The sequence below is a fragment of the Falco cherrug genome, chromosome 12, assembly GCF_023634085.1.
Source record: "Falco cherrug isolate bFalChe1 chromosome 12, bFalChe1.pri, whole genome shotgun sequence".
Lineage (NCBI taxonomy): Eukaryota > Metazoa > Chordata > Aves > Falconiformes > Falconidae > Falco > Falco cherrug.
In genome coordinates this window covers 13880828-13901217 of record NC_073708.1, presented here as the reverse complement: position 1 = coordinate 13901217, position 20390 = coordinate 13880828, and the positions used below count along the sequence as shown (strand labels likewise).

Genomic DNA, 20390 nt, shown 5'->3' with positions numbered 1-20390 from the left:
TGAAATCCTTAACCTTGATTACAGTAATTGCTACTGTAGCACCAGTGAGAACACACATCTATCTATCTCGGGCACAGACTGTCTTGGCAATGTGCAGACCATCTTGGATGTGCTTGGTTTTGACTTTGTTGATTTACTTTGCAATTCTGTGAGGGTTATTTTATGTGTAGTCTGTCTGTTCCAGTATGGATATTTTTTTAATAGCGCAGAAGATACAAATATTTTTCTCAATAGTTCAGGTTTAAAGAGCTTTATGTTCATTTGAGTTTGTTCTGATGTTATTCTTTATAAGCTTTTTTTTTTTTTTGGCTAGTGTGATGTCATGGTTTAACTCCAGCTGGTAACTAAGTACCATGCAGCTGCTCACTCACTCCCCCCCTACCCAGAGGAATGGGGAGGAGAATTGCAAAGGAATGTAAAATTCAAGGGTCCAGATAAGAATGATTTAATAATTGAAATAAATAAACCAATAATAAAAGTTATATTATTATTGGAAAGGAGGGGGAAGGGGAGAGGAAGGGAGAAAAGGAAACAAGTGATGCGCAATACAGTTCCGCACCACCTGCTGACCCCATGCCCAGCCAGTCCCCAGGCAGTGATCCGCGGGCCCCAGCCACCCACACCCCTCAGTTTATATGCGGAGTGTGACATTCCATGGCATGAGGTACCCTTCAGGTAGTTCAGGACAGCTGACCTGGCTGTGTCCCCTCCTCATTTCTTATGCCACTCCAGCCTTCTCGCTGGCAGGGCCTGAGAAACTAGAGAGTCCTTGACTTAGTATAAACACTACCCAGCGACAACTAAGAATATCAGTGTGTTATCAACATTGTTCTCACACCAAGTCTAAACACAGCACTGCACCAGCTACTAAGAAGAAAATTAAACTCTGTCCCAGCCAAAACTAGGACAGTATCCAGCCTTTATTCCATACCATTTCAGTCACGCTACGTTTTCCAATACATTGCCATCTTTCCTGTCTTTTAACATAAACACACAGATATAATTCCCTTAGTCTGTGGACCATCTCTCTAAAGTCTGTTGAGTTCATTTACTCCATGGCATTGGGCTCCACCTTTTATAACAGTCTTTCAAGGCAGGGAAGATGGTATTAGGTATTGGGTTGTTGCATCTTGAAGCCAGTTCTGCTTCTGTTATGGCTGTGCTGATCTGGGTTCACCAAAGTCATTCATGGTGTGGCAATCTGAAAGGAGTCAGGTTTGGATCTTCAAATCCAAAGTGGTAGAGATGGGCACCACAAGGTGCCCAGTGTATTAATAGGCATACAGAAGTGATATTATACAATATTATGTAACAATTAACATCACACAATTCAATTCATTGGCTTTTTTCACCCAAAATCAAATCCCCTTGAGGCATACATGGAAATTCCTCATCCTCCCACATTACCCACCAAGTGCTTCCAGATCTTTGAGCAAAAGTAGTCCCATGAATGGGTTTGCCTTTGTCTGAGGCAGAAATGACCCAGACTGTTTTACCAAGCCTATTTTTAAGGTGCATTACCAGAACTTTATCCCCTTCTACAGTATGTAAAAGCTTTGACTGGGCAGGGCTAGGCTGGCAGATCCTCTGGTGTTGACTAACCAGGTGGCCTTTGCTAAATGTGTATCCCAATGTGTGAAAGTTCTGCCGCCCATTGCTTTCAGTATAGTCTTTTAATAGTCCCATTACATTGTTCAGTTTTCTCAGAAGCTGGTGCATGATAGGGGGATATGATATACCCACTTAATGCCATGCTCTTTGCCCCAAGTGTCTATGAGGTTGTTTTAGAAATTAGTTCCATTGTCTGATTCAGTTCTTTCTGGGGTGCCATGTTGCCGTAAGACTTGTCTTTCAAGGCCCAGGATAGCATTTTGGGCAGTGGCATGGGGCACAGGATATGTTTCCTGTTTCCATCCATTGTAAACATGTGGCGCTTGCCTTGGCTGATGCATGAGAGTGTAATCTGCCAAGCTTCCCCTTTAGCCATCATCCTCCGTACCAAAGAGGCTTTGACTGCTTGGTTTGCTTAGTTGCAGTGCATGTTTCACATTCGTGAATCACCTGTGCAGTAGTGTCCACAATTAAGTCCACCCCTTGATCCTGGGCCTGTCTATATGTTGCATCTCTTCCTTGATGGCCTGAAGTGTCATGGGCCCACTGAACTATAAATAAGTCACCTTTATGTTGCCAATCCAAATCTACCTGAGCCACTTCAATCTTGGCTGCTTGATCTACCTGCTGGTTGTTTAGATGTTCTTCAGTGGCTCGACTCTTGGGTGTGTGAGCATTCTACATGATGCACTTTTACAGCCAGGTCCTCTACCCGGGCAGCGATATCTTGCCATAATGTAGTAGTCCAGATGGGTTTACCTCTGCGCTGCCGATTACTCTGCTTCCGTTGCTGCAGCCAGCCCCACAAAGCATTTGCCACCTTCTATAAGTCAGTATAGAGGTAAAGTATCGGCCATCTTTCTTGTGCAGCAATGTCTAAAGCCAGGAGGATAGCTCGCACCTCTGCAAACTGACTCGATTCACCTTTTCCTTCAGCAGTTTCTGTGACTTGTTGTAGAGGACTCCATACAGCTGCCTTCTACCTCCATGTACAGTATGGCAGGACCCATCAGTAAATGAGGCACATTGCTTCTCATGTTTCAGTAGTTCATTATACAGTGGGGCTTCTTCAGCATGTGTCACCTCTTTCTCTGGGAACATTCCAAATTCTTTACCTTCTGGCCAGGCAATAATCACTTCCAAGATTCCTGGATGACTGGGATTCCCTGTTCAAGCTTGCTGTGTAATCAGCACGACCCGCTTACTCCATGTAGCATCGGTTGCGTGATGTGTAGAGGAAACCCTCCCTTTAAACATCCAGCCCAGCACTGGCAACCGGGGCACCAGAAGGAGCTGCGCTTCAGTACCAATCACTTCCAAAGCAGCTCGAACCCCTTCGTAAGCTGCCAGTATCTCTTTTTCAGTTGGTGTGTAGTGGGCCTCTGATCCTCTATATCCCCAACTCCAAAAGCCCAAGGGTCAACCTTGAGTCTCTAATGGTGCTCTCTCCCAGAGGCTCCAGGTAGGGCCGTTCTCCCTGGCTGTGGTGTAGAGCTCATTCTTTACATTTTGCCCAGTCTGAACTGGCCAAAGGCCTACTACCGCTTGAACTATCTCCCGTTTAATTTGTTCAAAGGGCTGTCATTGCTCAGGGCCCCATTTAAAGTCATTCTTCTTTTGAGTCTGGTGATAAAGAGGGCTTACAATCGTAATGTAGTTTGGAATATATATTCTCTAAAAACCCACAACCCCTAAGAAAGCCTGAGTTTGTTTCTTATTAGTTGGTGGAGACATAGTTGTTATCTTGTTTGTCGCATACATTTGGATCTCATGACGTCTGTCTTGCCATTTTATTCCCAAAACTGGATCTCCTGCGTGGGTCCCTTGACTTTACTTTGTTTTATGGCAAAACCAGCTTTCAGAAGGATTTGGATTATTTTCTCCCCTTTCTCAAAAACTTCTGCTGCAATAGCCTCATATGATGATGTCATCAATGTATTGCTGATGTTCTGGAGCTTCACCCTGCTCCAGTGCAGCCTGGATCAGTCCACGGCCGGTGGTAGGGCTGTGTTTCCACCCGTGGAGCAGTCAATTCCAGGTGTATTGAATGCCTGTCCAAGTGAAAGCAAACTGTGGCCTGCACTCTGCAGCCAAAGGGATCGAGAAAAATGTGTTTTGCGGTATCAGTGGTGGCATATCAATTGGCTGCCTTTGATTTTGGTTCATATTGAAGTTCTAGCATGTCTGGTACGGCAGCACTCAATGGTGGCGTGACTTCATTCAGGCCACAGTAGTCCACTGTTAGTCTTCACTTTCCATTAGACTTTCACACTGGCCATATGGGGCTATTAAAGGGTGAACAGGTCCTGCTGATCACTCCTTGGCTCTCTAGTTGGCAAATCAACTTGTGGATGGGAATCAGGGAGTCTTGGTTGGTGCGGTATTGCCGCTGGTGCACCACTGTAGTAGCAATCGGTGCCTGTTGCTCTTTGACATTCAGTGACCCCACTACAGAAGGGTCTTCTGAAAGGCCAGGCAAAGTAGACAGCTGCTTCATTTCTTCTGTTTCCAAGGCAGCTATACCAAAAGCCCACCAATACCCTTTTGGATCCTTGAAATATCCTCTCCTGAGGCAGGCTGTGCCAACGATACGTGCAGCCTCTGGGCCAGTCACAATGGATGTTTTTGCCACTCATTCCCAGTCAAGCTTATTTCAGCCTGCGATACAGTTAGCTGTCAAGATCCACCTGTCACTCCAGAAAATACTAATCTGTCCTGCACAGGGTACCCTATGGTGTGTCTTTCCTATATTCTCCCTCCCAAACAGAAGGGTGCCCACAGTTTATAGTTGATGTACAGGTCCATACAGATGGGGAATAGGATATGTCCTCATCAAGTCACTGGACCAGTCTCTCCACAGCTGAGATGATGGAGGTAGAGATGCTATCTTCACAGTCCTGGAGATGGTGAACCACTTCATCCACTGTTGGTGGTGGGTCATCTCTCCAGCCATTATTGCCGATGGGTTGGCATATGACGATGGTGTGCTCTGTACAAATTTCCACAGCATGGGTTGTGTGCCTAGGACTTTGTTGATATCTGTGGGTGACTGTGGATTGTCCTGGTCATAAAAAAATCATCTCTTTCATGGCTAATTCCCTCAGGTACTGGATACCTTTCTCTTTTGCAGTCCACTTGCCTGGGCAACATTTTATATCCTACTTGAAGGGGATACCTTTCTTTAACACTTGACAGGAGTTGCCTTCAGAGCTGAGGACTTGGGTTCCTTTTCCAATTGCCTTGTTAATGCCCCCTTCTTTAGAAAGTAATCCCAGTTGCTTGGCTTCCCTACCCTCTAATTCTCACTTTTAGCCCCACTATCCCAGCATCGAAGCAGCTAGGTGACGTGTTCATCTGATTGATGGGCATAATCTTGTTACTCATCCCACAGTTCTTTCAGGGATAGTGATCGAGAGGTTACCTCTTGTTCTGCAGCTTCATCTTGTTCCTGTGATGGCCATGCTTCATTCTCCTTTACTAAACCAGATGCTCTCTGTTAACAATTTTTCTTCTGTGTAAGGGCAACTTTGTCTTTAACTTCAGTGTGAAAATGTGGCTGTTCTCTAGAGTTTGTTACTACAAGTAATTGCCTGGGTTTTGGTTTTTTTTCCAGTTTCTTAGAACTGAGTTGTGCATGTAATTGTTCTTAGACAACCAAATTATTTGGAAAATGGAACTTTTTGGACAACTGTAATAATAAATGCTCTCAGTACTTCTGTATTAAATGTCTTTTCAAATATGAAGCAATTTTTGTGTTTTGATGCACGTACTTCTTTGCAGACTTAAGAACCTGTTTATGATTATTAATTTAGTAAAGCTTGGCACTGTTGTGTGTGGTGTTAAATCCAGTTTACATACAGCCTACAAACTGAGTGCTACTGACTGGATAACTTGTGAACTAAGTTCAATTGCTTTGAACTTTGTAGGGTAGAACAGCGTGCAAAACTTTTCCTGTGTTTGTCAATCAAGATTGTAGTTGCGCATTAGTCGTTGAAATAAACCATGTAAGAAGCTGTCTTTGAGCTTCTGCTTCCTTCAGCTTCTACATCAAAGGGGAGTGTGTGCATTCTAGTCAGTGTCTTGCACTAGGACTAGTAAGTTTTACAAGCAGTGGCTCATCATTGTTTTAATATCACTCTTACATTTTTGAGCTGGAATTGGCTTGGATCCATTCAGCTGAAAGTGCAGATGGAGCAAGTATTTGCTTGCTTTTGTTTCTGTGTGGACATATTTCAGTCAAACTGGAAGAGTAACGGTGATCACCAGCAAAAGGAGTGAATGATTGTTATCTTTACACATAGCAAAATGAAAAAGCAGCCATCCGTAGCAACTTAGCACTCTTATCCACATTTTTATTTTTTAAAATTGTTGATAGAGCTCTGTGCTCTTGAGAGTACTATTGTTGCTTCCTTTGATTTAGTGTAGCTTCACCACAGTGTGTTAACCTTGGATATGTGTCATCGCAGTAGAGATCAGGATGCTGGAAACCTTGCTTTTAGCTGTGAAATTGGGTAATTACTTATACCTCTCTCTGTTACTATAACATCTGTCTGTTACAGTTAGAAGAACAAGATGCATCTTAGATAAGTTCTATACCTGTTTATGATTCAGGCTAAAACACTGGCTGAAGGTCTGTGATTGGAAATCTAGAGACTGAGCAGCAGTAAATTAAAAAGAACGCAGGTGTGCTGCTTTGGCAATGCAGTCAGGGACTGGCTTCTCTGCTCAGGTAAAATGTAAACACAGATGTTAGCATAAAAGATGGCTTTTGGGAAAGGTACACAGTAGTCAAAAGTACTTAATGAGTATATTGCTTGCTGTCCTGCTTTTATTTCAGGCAAAAGATGATATGATCTTAGAATTCCCTCTGTACTAAACCTCACATTTTTTCAGCCTGCCCTACTCATAGAGTTGCTGCAGCATGAATGAATATCAAAGACAAATTATCATCTGATGATGCGTTGTGAAGTAAGATGCTTGAGAGGAAAACTGCTATGCTGAAGTAGACTTCAGAGTCTTAAAAAGTCAAAAAAGAGTGTTAGACATAGTGAACTAAAATTCTAAATGGAAGGCTGCAGTTTTCACAGGCCTAGAAGATTTTGTCACAGGCATGTTTGTCAAAATTCTATGAAACTTTGATTGGTGGGGTTTTTTTACTGCAGACATTAAAGAATTTTTGACCAGTTTTCCCTGTGTGTGAAAACTCTTCCAAAGTATTAAGTTTTAAAATGGATTTGATAACACTGCTTTTTTAAATGCTTAGAGCAATCAGTATGGTGGTATTGGTAGTCTTCAGCAGAACAGTTTTAGTATTATTGTACTAGTTAACCTATATGTACAGTGTATGATAGACACTCAGAAACAGTATCTTTGAACCCAGTTTTCTTTTTTTAGCTATTAACTCTTTTACAAACTTAGGTGGGGTCATTGTTTAAATGCAGCTTGTGGGTATACACTTCTCTAGATGATTTTTCTCATATGGTCAAACTGTAAATTGAATTATGACAACACATACCTGCCACTAGAATTATGTTGGTGAGAGATGCGGCTGTGGGTATATCTGCTCCAGGGACTTAGGTTTGTGTCAGGGGAAACCACCCTCCACTACCACCAAAATCATATGCTAGCAGGACTTTTTGCCAAGCCCTCTTCCAAAGTGCCTTCCCTAAGCTGACAAAAGGAATTTTGTCATCATATTTGTATTGGTGATGTAGTATGGGTTTCTCCTCTATGCTAGCAAAATCATGCCTGAAGCTTAGACACACAGTATATTCTGCTAGTGTGTAAAAGAGTAAATGCTGATTTTTTTCATACTGAATATGTAGCGTATGGACCATAACTTTTTTTTTTCTGTGTGTTCTTTTCCAGTTTAGGTCTAATATCAGATTCTTTTCATATGTTTTTTGACTGTACTGCTCTACTGGCTGGATTAGCAGCATCAGTTATTTCAAAATGGAGGTCAAATGATGCTTTCTCGTATGGGTAAGAAACTTCAGGCTTTTACCTTATTGTATTATAGGAAGTTATTAGCTTCTAAGATCTCTGTGATCATACTAGTAGAAACAAGTTACACAGCAGAAAGTTGTCTTGTGTTGTCATGTGTTAATGGCACCAGTGAAGTAAGAGCATCATGGGTTCATCCTCACAGTGCAGTGTGTCACAGGGAATCTTGGACTGCTGGTACCCCATGCCGCCTTTGGAACAGAAAGTTATAACTGAAAGGATCTAAGTCTCAGTGATGCTGCACCTGAGATGGTAAACCATGCTTCTCAGAACCAGCAGGATGCAACAGCTGTGCCTACCATTAGTACAGATCCCCAAGGCTGAGGTATGACATCCCATACCGCCCTTCTTGGATATAGCTGCTGCTGCTGGTTCTGCTTCAAGGGCACTTGGTTCCACTGCATGTTGCAGTTGTGCCCTATAAAATAACAGTAGTGATACAATATTATTAATTGGTGATACTGATTAATTAACAGCAAATGAGCTTTAACATGAGTTACTGCATTCCCTATAGCATTACTGACCTGAATGTCAGCATTTAGCTGTCTTGCCTGAGCATGGATCGTGTAGTTTGAAACTTAAGGCACTGTTTAATTAAGGTGGAAACTCCAGTGTGCCTAGAAATCAATTTGGGAAGAATTGATTGTACCATGAACTAATTGCAGTGAAAGCAGTTTTGTGTTAATTACTGCTCTGCACTTAAACAGCTGGTGTTCCATTTATTAGAGAACAGCCTGAATTTATTAAGTCTGATGTGTAAGTCTGATATTTGCCACGTTGGAATTACATGTTACTCAAACCTGGCTGTTTTTTATTGGGAAAATTTAGTGTCAGAAATAATTAATTCCTACTTAAAACTTGTATTAAAAATCCCCCTACTAGAGAGGGAGCAGTTTAATGTATGGCTGTTTGATATTAAACAGAACTTTACATCAGCAGACTTCAGTTATGTCTTACATGCTTATCTTACTTCGTGTCTTCCAAGTACGTGTTTATACCATAACTTCCAATAGAGATGATCTTAAATGGGAAGATTTTGACATATTGAAAGTTTTTGTTCATCTAGATCAGGTAATGGCTGATATGCATCAGTTAATTATATACAAAATACAGCATGGTACATTTCATACACTTACCTGTAGTTTAGGTACTGCATCTGCCATTTACCAAACCCCTGTGTCATACAAATGTTTGAGAACTAGAAAATTGTACTCCAGTCTCTAAATTCTGCTTTTCATTTTCAGCATTAAAGTAGAGGTGGTAATACCTGCTATTGCTTTTTTGTTTTTTGCAGGTATGTTCGAGCAGAAGTACTTGCTGGTTTTGTAAATGGTTTATTCCTCATCTTTACAGCGTTCTTCATTTTTTCTGAAGGTGTTGAGGTATGTTATGAAATCAATTGCACTATCATTTTTCACATTTCTATTTGTAGGGCATATTTAATGGTGATAAAATTAGGGAAATGTAATTGAAAAAGCTATTATGTTTGTAATTGATTAAAAATCTGTGTATTGAACAAAGAATAAAACCTTCTGAAGTTGTTTTGTGACACAGAAACACACTTTTTTCAGTTTATTTGTACTAGCTTCTTAAATAGTGTATTTTGATTGTGCATAAATATTCTGTGAGATTTACACTGGCCTTTTTTCAGCCAGTTAAGTATGTTATAGGAAGATCTTTACTTCTCATTGTTGAGGGACAAATGACACCAAGAAAGAAAGGCCAAAACTAGTCATTCAGAGGAGAGAAGTTAGTCATAAGTCACATTCTGTGAAGAAGTTGGACTAACTCAATAAAGAAAGAGCATTATCTTCCAAATCTTGAAGTCTGATATAAATGGCAAGTAGTAGTAGCTTTAATATTTACAAGGGCACCTTTCTTTCATTTTTTTACGAAATGGTTCAGAGATAATTTCAGTATTAAAATTTAGACATCTAAGGTGTCTGCACTGAAGTGAGGATTAAGAGTAAAATTGATAATTGATTCTGATCAGCTTGCATTAATGCTTTTTCTTTTTCGTGGGAGATACACTATACATTTGTTAAGGCTTCTGGTTCAGAATACATTCTAGTGTTGTTTTTTTAAATTAATAGAGAACTGGAAAGAGCTTTCAAGAACATATCCTCTATGTAGATAAGCCTGTAAATACTTCAAAATCAGTACAAACTGGGCTAAAATGGCCTCAAAGCTTGGGAAAACTTAACTCCAAATCTAGAAACAGCAATAAGACTTAGTAGAAAAATTAAAAACTACTACAGGAAGGGTTAAGGGTAATGTTGAAACAGCATTCTTTTCCTGCTGATCTTAGTTCTCATGCTAAGTATTCCCTTTGCTTGTGATGATGACTCCTTTTCTCTCTGTCACTTCAAAATTTTACATCTGCTGAAAGTTTCATTGGCTTGCTATTGCCTGTACCTTTCATCCCGGTGGACAGGCAGTGAATGTTTCTCTGCCCTGTCAACAGTAATTTACACTCTTTAACACTTAGCTTCAGATGCAAATTGTGTTAGGCTTATAATGTCTCCTTGAAGAAAAACTTCCCACTTAAAGGAGGGTAAAAAGAGTTAAACAAAAAACCACATGAGATTTTAGAAGTTTTTAAAAAAATGCCACAATTTATTCCCAGTCTTCATGTCATTCCCTTTGTCCTCTCACCCTTCTAAGGAAAAAGGCAGAAATGGCATTCTGGGCTCTTAGAAGTTTGTTTTGGATGACTTGGGCAATCCATAAACTACGATAGACATGAATGGTTTGGTATGGTGTTGAGCCACATCCCACAGCATAATGAAATCTTACGATAAAAGTTAGCTAGAGTATCAGCATGTTCTACTACACTTTCACAGCTTTCATAATGAAACTTCAGCTTCAGACAGTAAGAATTTTTCTGTATACCATCCCAAAAATTGAAAGTCCTGAGTAATTTCTAATTATGTCTTTATATATGCCTGTTTGTTTGTGTGAGAATGCTCCTGTATATAAGCAGTTTTTTCAGTGTCTTTTGATACTATAAAGAGATTGTAAAACTCTTCATTTTACAGTTGCTTCTTGGTTTGTTGTTTGGGGATTTTTTTTGTTCTTTTATTTTTTTTTTTTTTAGAGAGCACTTGAGCCTCCTGACGTGCATCATGAGAGACTTCTTCCTGTTTCTATATTAGGATTCATTGTAAATCTTATAGGAATATTTGTTTTTCAACATGGAGGTCATGGGCATTCACATGGCTCTGGTAGGATGTTTATATTTTTCAGTATTGTTTCCTGTCCTGGCGCCCTGTGTTCCAGGACCTTACAATCCTCCAAAGAGAACCCCAGTATTAAATTTTAACATCTTTTTAGTGGCAATCCTAGCCAAATGTGTATGTGACTTGTTACAATCTTGACTTTTATGTTTTATCACTAGCCCTAGTATGTCACTGCTGTACTTCTTACTTTAATATCCATTAACTGGAAGACCTAGAACTCCAGAATCTGCTTTCTGGAATGTGCACTCTTCTGCACCTTATTGGAGGAGATTTGCACAGTGTCTTTTGGACAAAATAAAGCTTGAGTTAAGCAAGGTCTTGGCTGGAATGTTTACAAAACAGTGTCTGAATCAAATTGTAAGTACAGGATGATTCAGCTTCAGGTGCCTCTCAACTTGGTGTCTTTTGAATTTAAATACAGAATTTATTTGCCTAAATATATATAGGGTAAACTTTTTGTGGGGGTTGTGGGGGTTTTTGTTTTTGCAAGGCTGATTGGTATCGCTCAGCTTAACATGTAAACTGATATAGACTGGTGGAAGAAAATAGTCTTTGGTGTTTAAACAGCTTGAATTTTTAATGTGTGAATGATGGCAAATTTCTGGTTTCTTAAAACGGCTATTTTTAATGTGCTTGTATCTAATTATGTGTGCATTTTTCAAATTCTACTAAACATGTAGCACAATTTGTCTCAGAAGTGGGAAGGTATAAAAGCACTTCTCAAATCAAGTATGTATTTTATATGGCTGCACAGCATAGATTTAGATGACAAACAGCTTGTGTTAATTTTCTTAACTTACTTAAAGCTGTACCTTAAGATGACCTAGAAGATGAATGTTTCAAGTTGGTTAGAAACAAATGTAAGCATACTTTATTTCTTCACTTAAATTTATACTCTGATGGTGATATTTATTTATAGGGCACGAACACAGCCATTCTCTATTCAATGGTGGTCTCGGCCATGGGCACAGTCACGGAGGTCATGGTCACAGTCATGAACATAAACATGCCCATGGACACACTCATGATCATGGCCATAGTCATGGACACTCTCATGGTCAGGATTATTGCCATGGTAAGTACTTAGTTAATGTCATAAACCATCTCGACTCAGTTTAAATTTGCTATTAATGATTTACTGAAAAAAAAAAAAAGAGGGTTCTGGCAGCTTGTTGTGAGCAGACATGGAAGTAGTTTCACTAAATGTGTGGTACGCTATGCCACTGCCATGTTTTGTGGCTCATTTTGGTAAATTCTCTTTCACTTGCAGTAAGTTCATTTTTAAAGGTTAGTTTTTAAAGGTTTTGTTTTACCTACATTTTTTGAATGTTCGCCGCAATGTCACATGTTGGCAAAAGATAAAGCAGATGTATGCTATAGCAGTATAATGAAATAAGTTATCAAATGCTCTGTTTCAATTTTTCATTTAAATCAATAAATTTAAGCTGCTTTGCCAGTGTTCTCCATTTTAATAATTTTACAGATCAAGATACTGGGTAAGATAAACAAGCAATTTTATTTTGGGTTCTTAGGGACTGATGTTGTATTTGATTTGTGATTTCAAACCAATACAAACAAGATTTTCCCTGTTGTGTGTAGTTGTAATCTATTTTAAAGCTGGTTATGAAAACTGTACTTGGAATCTTAGCTATACTTAAATCTTTTCTTTAAAGGCAAACAATCTGTGAAGAGACATCAATGCAAAATATGATCAGTAACCTTCACTATGGGAGAAGAGACAGTGTGGTTATTACCTATTTGTAACAATGCAAATGAAAGCCTTGTTGTAGTGCAGGGTTGTCGGTCCTTACTGCCTGAGCTGTAAACTAAAATCTGATGTGACTGAAAATGTGTACATTTTGAGTGGGGAATAGTGTTGGTAACTTGCAGACAGGAGGTAACGGAGTGTAATTTTGTCCTTTCCTTGCTATTTTTAGTAGGAAATTGGTGCTTGTTTTCCAGGTGTTCTCCTGGAGTTTGGCTGGAAAACAGGAACTCCCCCCTCCTGCGTCTTTCTTGCTCTCCCTATGCCCCCTAACTCAGTGGAACTATCTGTTTTGTGCAATTTAATATTCAAATCAGCTTTTGCAGAAATTATTATGTAGCTTCAGTGGGCATCATCTGCTATCCTTTAACAATTTTTTCTTAAAATATCTTTCTGAAGTGTTCTACAGAGGCATTGATATGCTTGGATGAGTGGATTTTTTGACTTGGTTCTACCTTCTCCGAGTCTTATCCTTGTTGGTTTACATTAGGTATAAATGCTTGCTTAAATGAAGTATTTCTAGTTAGCACATTTATTTGACCTTACTCTTGTTGCTTGTATGTATTGCTTGTATTCTTGAGGGGGCCTCATTTTGCTAAATACTAAAAAGGTCTTCTCAGTTTATTTTCGTTTAAAAAACAATTGATCTTTTTATATATACATATATAAAATCTATTGTGTAAACTAGTATTTTCTGTTTAAAAATTGTGTTCTAAGACTTTTAACTTAATTGCAGTGTAAAAAAACACTACATAAAAAACAATAGCTACAGTAAAAGCTAATTATTGTGAGCAGCTTGGTTGGTCAAGAAATTTCAGAAAGACCATAGCAGAATATGCCACTAGAGAGAGCATTTATGTAGGTTAATATGCCAACAATTGTCTTCACAGGTGACCATTCTCTTGAAGAGATGGGTGGATCCAGCAAACAGATTTTACAAGGTATGATGATAATAAGTATAGTGGTTTATTAGTGTTATCACGGTTTCAACACAGTTGAGAAAGGAGATCCCAAAAGCTGGGATTCAGCTTCTGTTGGTGACGCTGAAAAATCAAATAATAAAAATATAGGAAAGAGTGGTTAAAAGCAGAAACCTAAGGAGCCTAATTGCAATGTATGCTCTGGAAAGTGAAAGCCAGTATTATTAAGATAGAATGTATTTGTAAAATGTGGACTGATATAATTGTTGAAGGGTTCCTGAGTTTAAAACTTGCATTTCATCAAGCTGTTACAGTTGGTTTAGTCATTAAATTACTTGAAGGAATATTGGAGTCTATGATCTCCTGACCATTAGTGTAAATGAAGTGCTAGTAACATAGATGTTGGGTTTGAGCTTTGACTATTTTTTTTTTAAAGTGTTCATAATTCAGAGGGAGAAGATTATGTAACATAAGAGGTAGTAATTATTTGGCATACCCAAACATACTGTTTTCTTTTATTGGATGATTTTCTAGCTTGTTTGTAGTCCTTGAAAAGGAACATGTTCAACCTCTTCCAAAATTTATAGCATACCATATTACGTGTATGTACACTCAGTACTTGAGTAGAAGATACTTGAAAGTCAGTCTTCTCATGAAAGGCACATTTTAATTGAAGCATATTAAAGACTCAATTTGGTATAATTTTATTTTAATTTTTCAATACTGTGGTGTGTTGGCTCTGACCAGCAACTAAGCACCCAGCAGCTGCTTGCTCACTCCTGCAGCGTGACAGGGAAGAGAACTCGAAGAGGAAAAATGAGACCTGCTCTTGGATTGAGATAAAGACAGTTTAGTAAGTGAAGAAGGGTGGGGGAGAAGTTTAAAAAAAAAAAAAAAAAAAGAGAACAAAACCAAACCAACTCCCAAGTGATGCAAATACAATTGCTTACCACCTCCCACCAGTAGATCAATGCCCAGGAAGTTTCTGAGTGATTGCTAATTTGGAGAGACTGCTCCTCAGTTCTATTGCTGAGCATGATGTTATACGGTACGGAATATCCCTCTGGTCAGTTTGGGTCAGCTCTGCTGGCTATGTGCCCTCCCAGCATCTTGCCCACCGCAGCCTGCTTGCTGTGGGGCAGAGTGAGAAGCGGAAGGCCCCGGTGCTTGTGTTACCAACACTGTTTTAGTCACAAACCTAAAACACAGCGTCATGCAGGTTGCTACAGAGGAGACCAAACTCCATCCCAGCCAGACACTGTACTAATGTAGACTCAGGAAAATCACTAAAGAGCTGATACCTAGTTGAGCATTGTTTCTGTGAGGAGGGATTACCTCAGTCTAGAGAGCTAACCGCGTTCAAAAAGCTGTTTCTGTGTGACTTCCCGTCATTGCCAGCAGAGAGCTCCAAAGACTGCATTTTAGGTAGCTGCAAAGTGCTTGTTTCTTTTTGTCTTTTGGAGAAGGTAGTGTGTTATTCTTCAAAATAAGAGTGAAGTTATTCATGTCTGCAATGTTGTTTAATTCTCAATATCTCAAAAATTTGACATATAACTTTTACAAAATATTGCCAATGAAACATTGGTATCTTTCAAAGGTTTACAGAGCTGTTGCTGTTAACAGCCTTTCCATCTTATACAGTACTTACCATTGTCTGTAGGCATCAGGGAACATGAGTTTCTTTGCTGCAATGTGGGTGGGCATCGAGTGGAAATAAAAAAAAAACTAGCTACATCTGTTAACCACTGCTTAAGTTGATAGCCGTGCCACGAAATGCCCCGTACTGTTAAGTGCAGAAGATAATGTAAATTCTTCAGATGCTCTATATTCTACAAATATATTGAAATCCTGTGATCACTTTCTGTGTGTTTGACCAGAAATTTAACAAGCATAAATCATGTTAATAGTTCTTGCAACTCTTCTCTGTAAACTGTCTTTGAAATACTCCATTAGCTTTGAGAATAGCAAGTTGTAATGATATTAATTAATCTCTTACAGGTGTATTTCTACACATTGTTGCAGACACACTTGGAAGTATTGGTGTAATCATATCTGCTCTGTTGATGCAGAACTATGGTCTAATGATAGCAGATCCTATTTGTTCAATGCTGATAGCACTACTTATAGGTGTAAGGTAAGCACTGCTATCGCTGATATTTGGTAGTATTTTTGATGCTAGTTACAGCACAAACTACAGCTTAGAAAAGTTTTGTCTGTTATGCTAAGGACTTACGCATTTGCTTTTCTTCCAAGAGAGATACATTACCTCTGTTCTGTACAGCTGTTCTGGTGTGCTCTTACATGAGCTATCTTTTCTACAGCTACAGCTTTTGCTCTTACATCTGCATATTTTTCCCCTTTTTGCATAATGCTACAAAAATTTCTTTCAGATTCCAACTGTAGAAAGCTTCCTCTCTGTATTTAGTACATGCTTACATAAACCAATGTACTCCAGTAAATGGAGCAGAATGGCTTCAGGGCAGCAGAGCTGGGCCTTCTGGCACAGGATGTGCCCTTGTCCTTGACAAATCAAGGCTGGTAATTTTTTTTTTTTTCCCCCAGTGAGAACTGCCTCTTCCTTTGTATTTGTATTCTGACATCCTTATTCCGTGTTAAGATCTGTTGGAAATGCTTCTAGTAGTTCTGGGCTTTCCCAGTTGTTGTTTACCAAGACCACTGTAAATGTGAAGGTATTTGGATGAGGCTGGACAAGCAAACATTTCATTCGGTGATGCTGTTACTGAAGCTTTTGTGGCAGCGGTTTCACTGGTGGTGCAGGGCAGGGTGCCACAACTCCAGTTACAACCTAGTAACTGAACACCTTTGTCTCTTCAGCAGGGGTGAATGTCATCTGATTAACTGCAGCTACTTACGCTTAAACCATATATGGCATGTTTATACTATATGCATGGCAGCATTCTCGGAATTACTGATGTGAATCTCCTTACTAGAGTAGGGCAACATGCTTCAGGCACTTAAATGCCCACTGAAATCTGTGTGCTAGGGATCCCTGTTAAATTATCGCTTTAATATAACTTAATATTTTGACTTAAACCTCCTATAATTTCATAAAGGACAAGTTATTGCAAACTAATTCTATTACTGAAATCTCAAAAAATGGAAAGAAAATACACGTTACTGACAGAGAGGAAACTATCATTGAGGTAACAGCCGAGTAAAACACAGGTTTACATACACTTTGTATTTTAAGGGTCTGGCTTTTTGTACAGCAAAGCACATACGGAATGCCGATTAGAAAATGCCATGTGAATGAGAATTTTTTTTTCTTCCATTCATGTAGAGGTTGGAAGGAGACTACCTTCCATAACGGAGCTTTCATAATAAATTATAGGTCTTCTAGCACAGTTAGAAGAAATGCCAGAGGTCCATGTTCTATGCTGAAAATGCTGCAGAAGTTCACTGATGTAACTTATGACCTGATACCTCAGCCTGTAACATTATTTTGTTGGTCCGTGATGCTATAAATGATCTGTAGAATCATTACGTTGAGTGCAGTCAGCTGCATCATAGTCAGTAGAAGCAAGCCTGCATTTCTTGCAGACTGACACATCTTGGCCCAGCAGGAGAGCAAACACTAATTGTAGGGTTTGGGGGGGGTTAATGTTGTTGGGCTTTTTTTAAGCCATCTAGCAGACTTAACTACTGATGGCTTTGGTTGAAATGCACTTAAACAAGATGACTTGCAGTTTCAGGTGGATATTCTTTGAGAGCTTGAGTCCCCTTTTGTGTTGTTTGACTTCAGTAATCTTCATTTACACTTCTGGACATAGAAACCATTGGTTATTCTGCCTTGTTCTTCACTGTGCTGTGTGTGCGCTCTTCTAGAATTAACGCAAAAAGGTTTTTCAGATTTTCCCAAAAGATGATCTTTTGTAACAGTAATATGGGGAGCCAACTAATGATTGCTAGGATATATAATAGTTTTGTCCTTAATATTTTCAAGTCACCTATATCTAACCTAGAGAAAAGATTATACTGAAATTTTGTGAAATTTAAAATTTGAGGTGAAATATATTGTTTCCGAAAAGACTTTAAACTGATAGTGGCAAGAGCTGTGTCTAGGGGTTTGTTTTTTTTTTAATTGTCTGTTTGCTGATGGGTGCCCGTGGTTTTGAGGTGGGGAGGAAGGGAATGTTAAGTATCTGGTGCAGGGATTCCTGGCCACTTCCGTGGGCCTGTTTGCAACCTTGATAAATAACTTGGGGGGAAGCAGACTTGGCTTTAGATGAAATAATTGTCTGCTCTTTCAGAGGAACATTTGTCAATTGTACTTGTGTGGAGCAGCCCACTTGTGTCTCTCTTACTAATTAAACCAACTCCGGTAAGGTGGAGTGGGATAAGAGTACAAGTGGACCCATGCATGTGTGTTTAGAAATCAGGATCTGTTCTTTGCGGCTGTAATAAAGCAGACATAGATTTGAGTCAGAGATGTAGAAGTCAGTCTGATAAAGTTGTCCAAAGGTTTTAAAGCTTTCCGGGGGCTTTCCCCTAGTTGGGACTGTAAGGCTCTGCTTCTTTCAAGTAGGGTTGTGTTAAAGCCCCAAGGTGCTGTCTCTTCTTAGAAGAGTACTTTAGCTGATTGGTTTAAATCTAAATAGTAGTATATTTTCTTGCTGATCTTCCAAAGCTCTTTTGCATGACTCCACATTTAAGTATATGAAATTGCCCATTTCCATTTTAATTAGCTGCTTAGACCTCTGGTTCTATATTAAATGTGTTAGTTATTAACGAATACAGGCAATACTCTTCTTACTGCTGTTAATGTTAACCAGCAGCTCTTAGTGAAAGCAAAACCTTGAGCAGGGATCTCCTTTTATGTATTTCAGTACTCTGAAACTTTAAAATAAAGCAGCTGAAATGTCAAAATCTGTATAGAAATGCTTTTGCTTTTGGCTGTCAACTTGTTACTTGGGAGAGAGACTTCTTTCCTAGGAGAATGTCTTTTTATCTTTAGCTCTTGTGCTGGCCTTCTGTCACTTGTTCTCAAATGCTGGATTACTGTATTGCATTAAGACTTGCCTATAGTCTGTTATGAGGAAATTGTAACTTTTAAATAATGATCAATGAAGCAGTTGTGAAGACTGCAGATGGCAACGTGGGTATAAATCTAAAGTCATGGTGGGAGAGTGGTCCAGACTCGAATCTTTTGTTAATTTTTAGATAATGAGGGTACACTATTCTGAATGTTACAGTCTAGAAACCGTGCTGGTTGTATAGAAAAAAAAAGTATACATTGAGCAAACTATTTTCATAAAGTTGAAAATTCCCAATGAAATACAGACTGGTAAATGAATTTTTACTCATGTTGGTTGGTGGCTTTCTCCTCTGAGGGAAGGATCCTCAGACTACTCTAGCTTACAGTATCTCTTTGGGTGTGTGTTTAGTCTAAGTTGTGAGTAGGCTTTCCAGCTGGAGCGAGCTTGCATAGAGGTGAATTAGGACAGAATTGTAGATACAGATTAAAGGCAGGAGCCTTCTATAGGATAAACAGTAAGCAGTATAATAAGGTACCTCGAAAGAAGTCTTCGGATTGCTAACTTTAAAAAGTTTTCTTAATCAGCTCAACAATCTGGGTCACTATCACTATAAGGATTTAGGAAATACTGTGTTCTTGCAGTATGATGGGTGTTACTGGAAGTATGTATTCAGAAACATGTTTGAATTATTTTCAGCAAAACTAGGTTTATTTTACAGTGCTGAACTTCAGGTATATGTATTTAAAAGAGGAATTCTTGTGGTAATAGGTGCAGGAGGAGCTAAGATAATGGTGCGACAGTAGTTAGCTATGTAGGTTTGAGACTAGTGAAAATCCATTCTGTCTTTTTAACAAATTACATTGCCATGGTTTTTACCTGATGAGAGATTGTCAAGGGAAGATCTAAGTAATGCGTTAATGTGGGGCCATTTTATTACCAACTTGCAGCTTTTTTTCTTTTCTGTGAAGATACTAATGATGCAATTAGTGCAAAGTAATCTGGAAAAGTAGTTAGATGAAAATTAATAGTAAAAAATGTTGAATTTGCTATCCATTACTGGATGTGGGATAGTATTTATGAAATCACATGGTATTTTGCCCTTACCTTCTTGGAGTAAGTAAATGAGCATAATGGACTAACAAAACTAGCACCAAGAACTTTCAAGTTCTTAACTCCAGCTTTTTCATTATCTGAGTATGTATTGAAATTTTCTTGAATTTGAAAGGGATTCTCTCACTGAATTTTTTCTCAAATTTTACAAAGATAAATACTTTGCAATTCAATTTCATAATGTTCCTGAAAATTATAATTAAACATAATTCAATTTAAAAATATATACCTATAAATCTGCATTAGTATGTTACACTTTGCATGTCCAAGCAAATACTTAATCAAAATGTGGATATCATAGTGCACTTACATTTTTAGTGTACTTTAAGGTCATTAAGTAGATGTTACAATTTATTTATGCCATTGTGGTAAACTGTTTTTTTTTAAAGTCATACATGACCTGTGTTCGTACAGGTCATTAGATTTTAAATAAAAAAATACATACATTTTAGGAATGTGTATAGAACATTTTGTGTGGTCCAGTTGTATCAGGGAAAGGTATAAACTGTATGGACTTTGTTTTAACTTGCTTAGACTGTAAAAGTGGTATTTTTGATTCTTCATTACAGGTAATGGTTGAGATAAAAAGCTGAATGAGGTGACGATGATAAGATCCTTTTAGAGGTTCATGAGACTCTTTGAGGAGCATTTTAATAGCTTGCCTTTTTTTAGCATGGAAATTTTCAAAAACATTTACATGAAAAATGAAAGACAAACTAAAATTAAGAAATCATTGTGCCATCTA

At 38.7% G+C, this 20390-nt stretch overlaps 1 protein-coding gene across 1 annotated transcript in view; it reads left to right on the top strand.

Moving 5' to 3' along the window:
* SLC30A7 (solute carrier family 30 member 7) overlaps nucleotides 1-20390 on the top strand; it is a 33914-nt gene that overhangs the window by 1367 nt on the left and 12157 nt on the right. The window contains exons 3-8 of the mRNA XM_055724242.1: nucleotides 7480-7593; nucleotides 8909-8996; nucleotides 10712-10838; nucleotides 11773-11928; nucleotides 13509-13559; nucleotides 15537-15672. Of these exons, the coding sequence (XP_055580217.1) occupies nucleotides 7480-7593; nucleotides 8909-8996; nucleotides 10712-10838; nucleotides 11773-11928; nucleotides 13509-13559; nucleotides 15537-15672 (672 nt within the window). The remainder of the gene's footprint in view (nucleotides 1-7479; nucleotides 7594-8908; nucleotides 8997-10711; nucleotides 10839-11772; nucleotides 11929-13508; nucleotides 13560-15536; nucleotides 15673-20390) is intronic.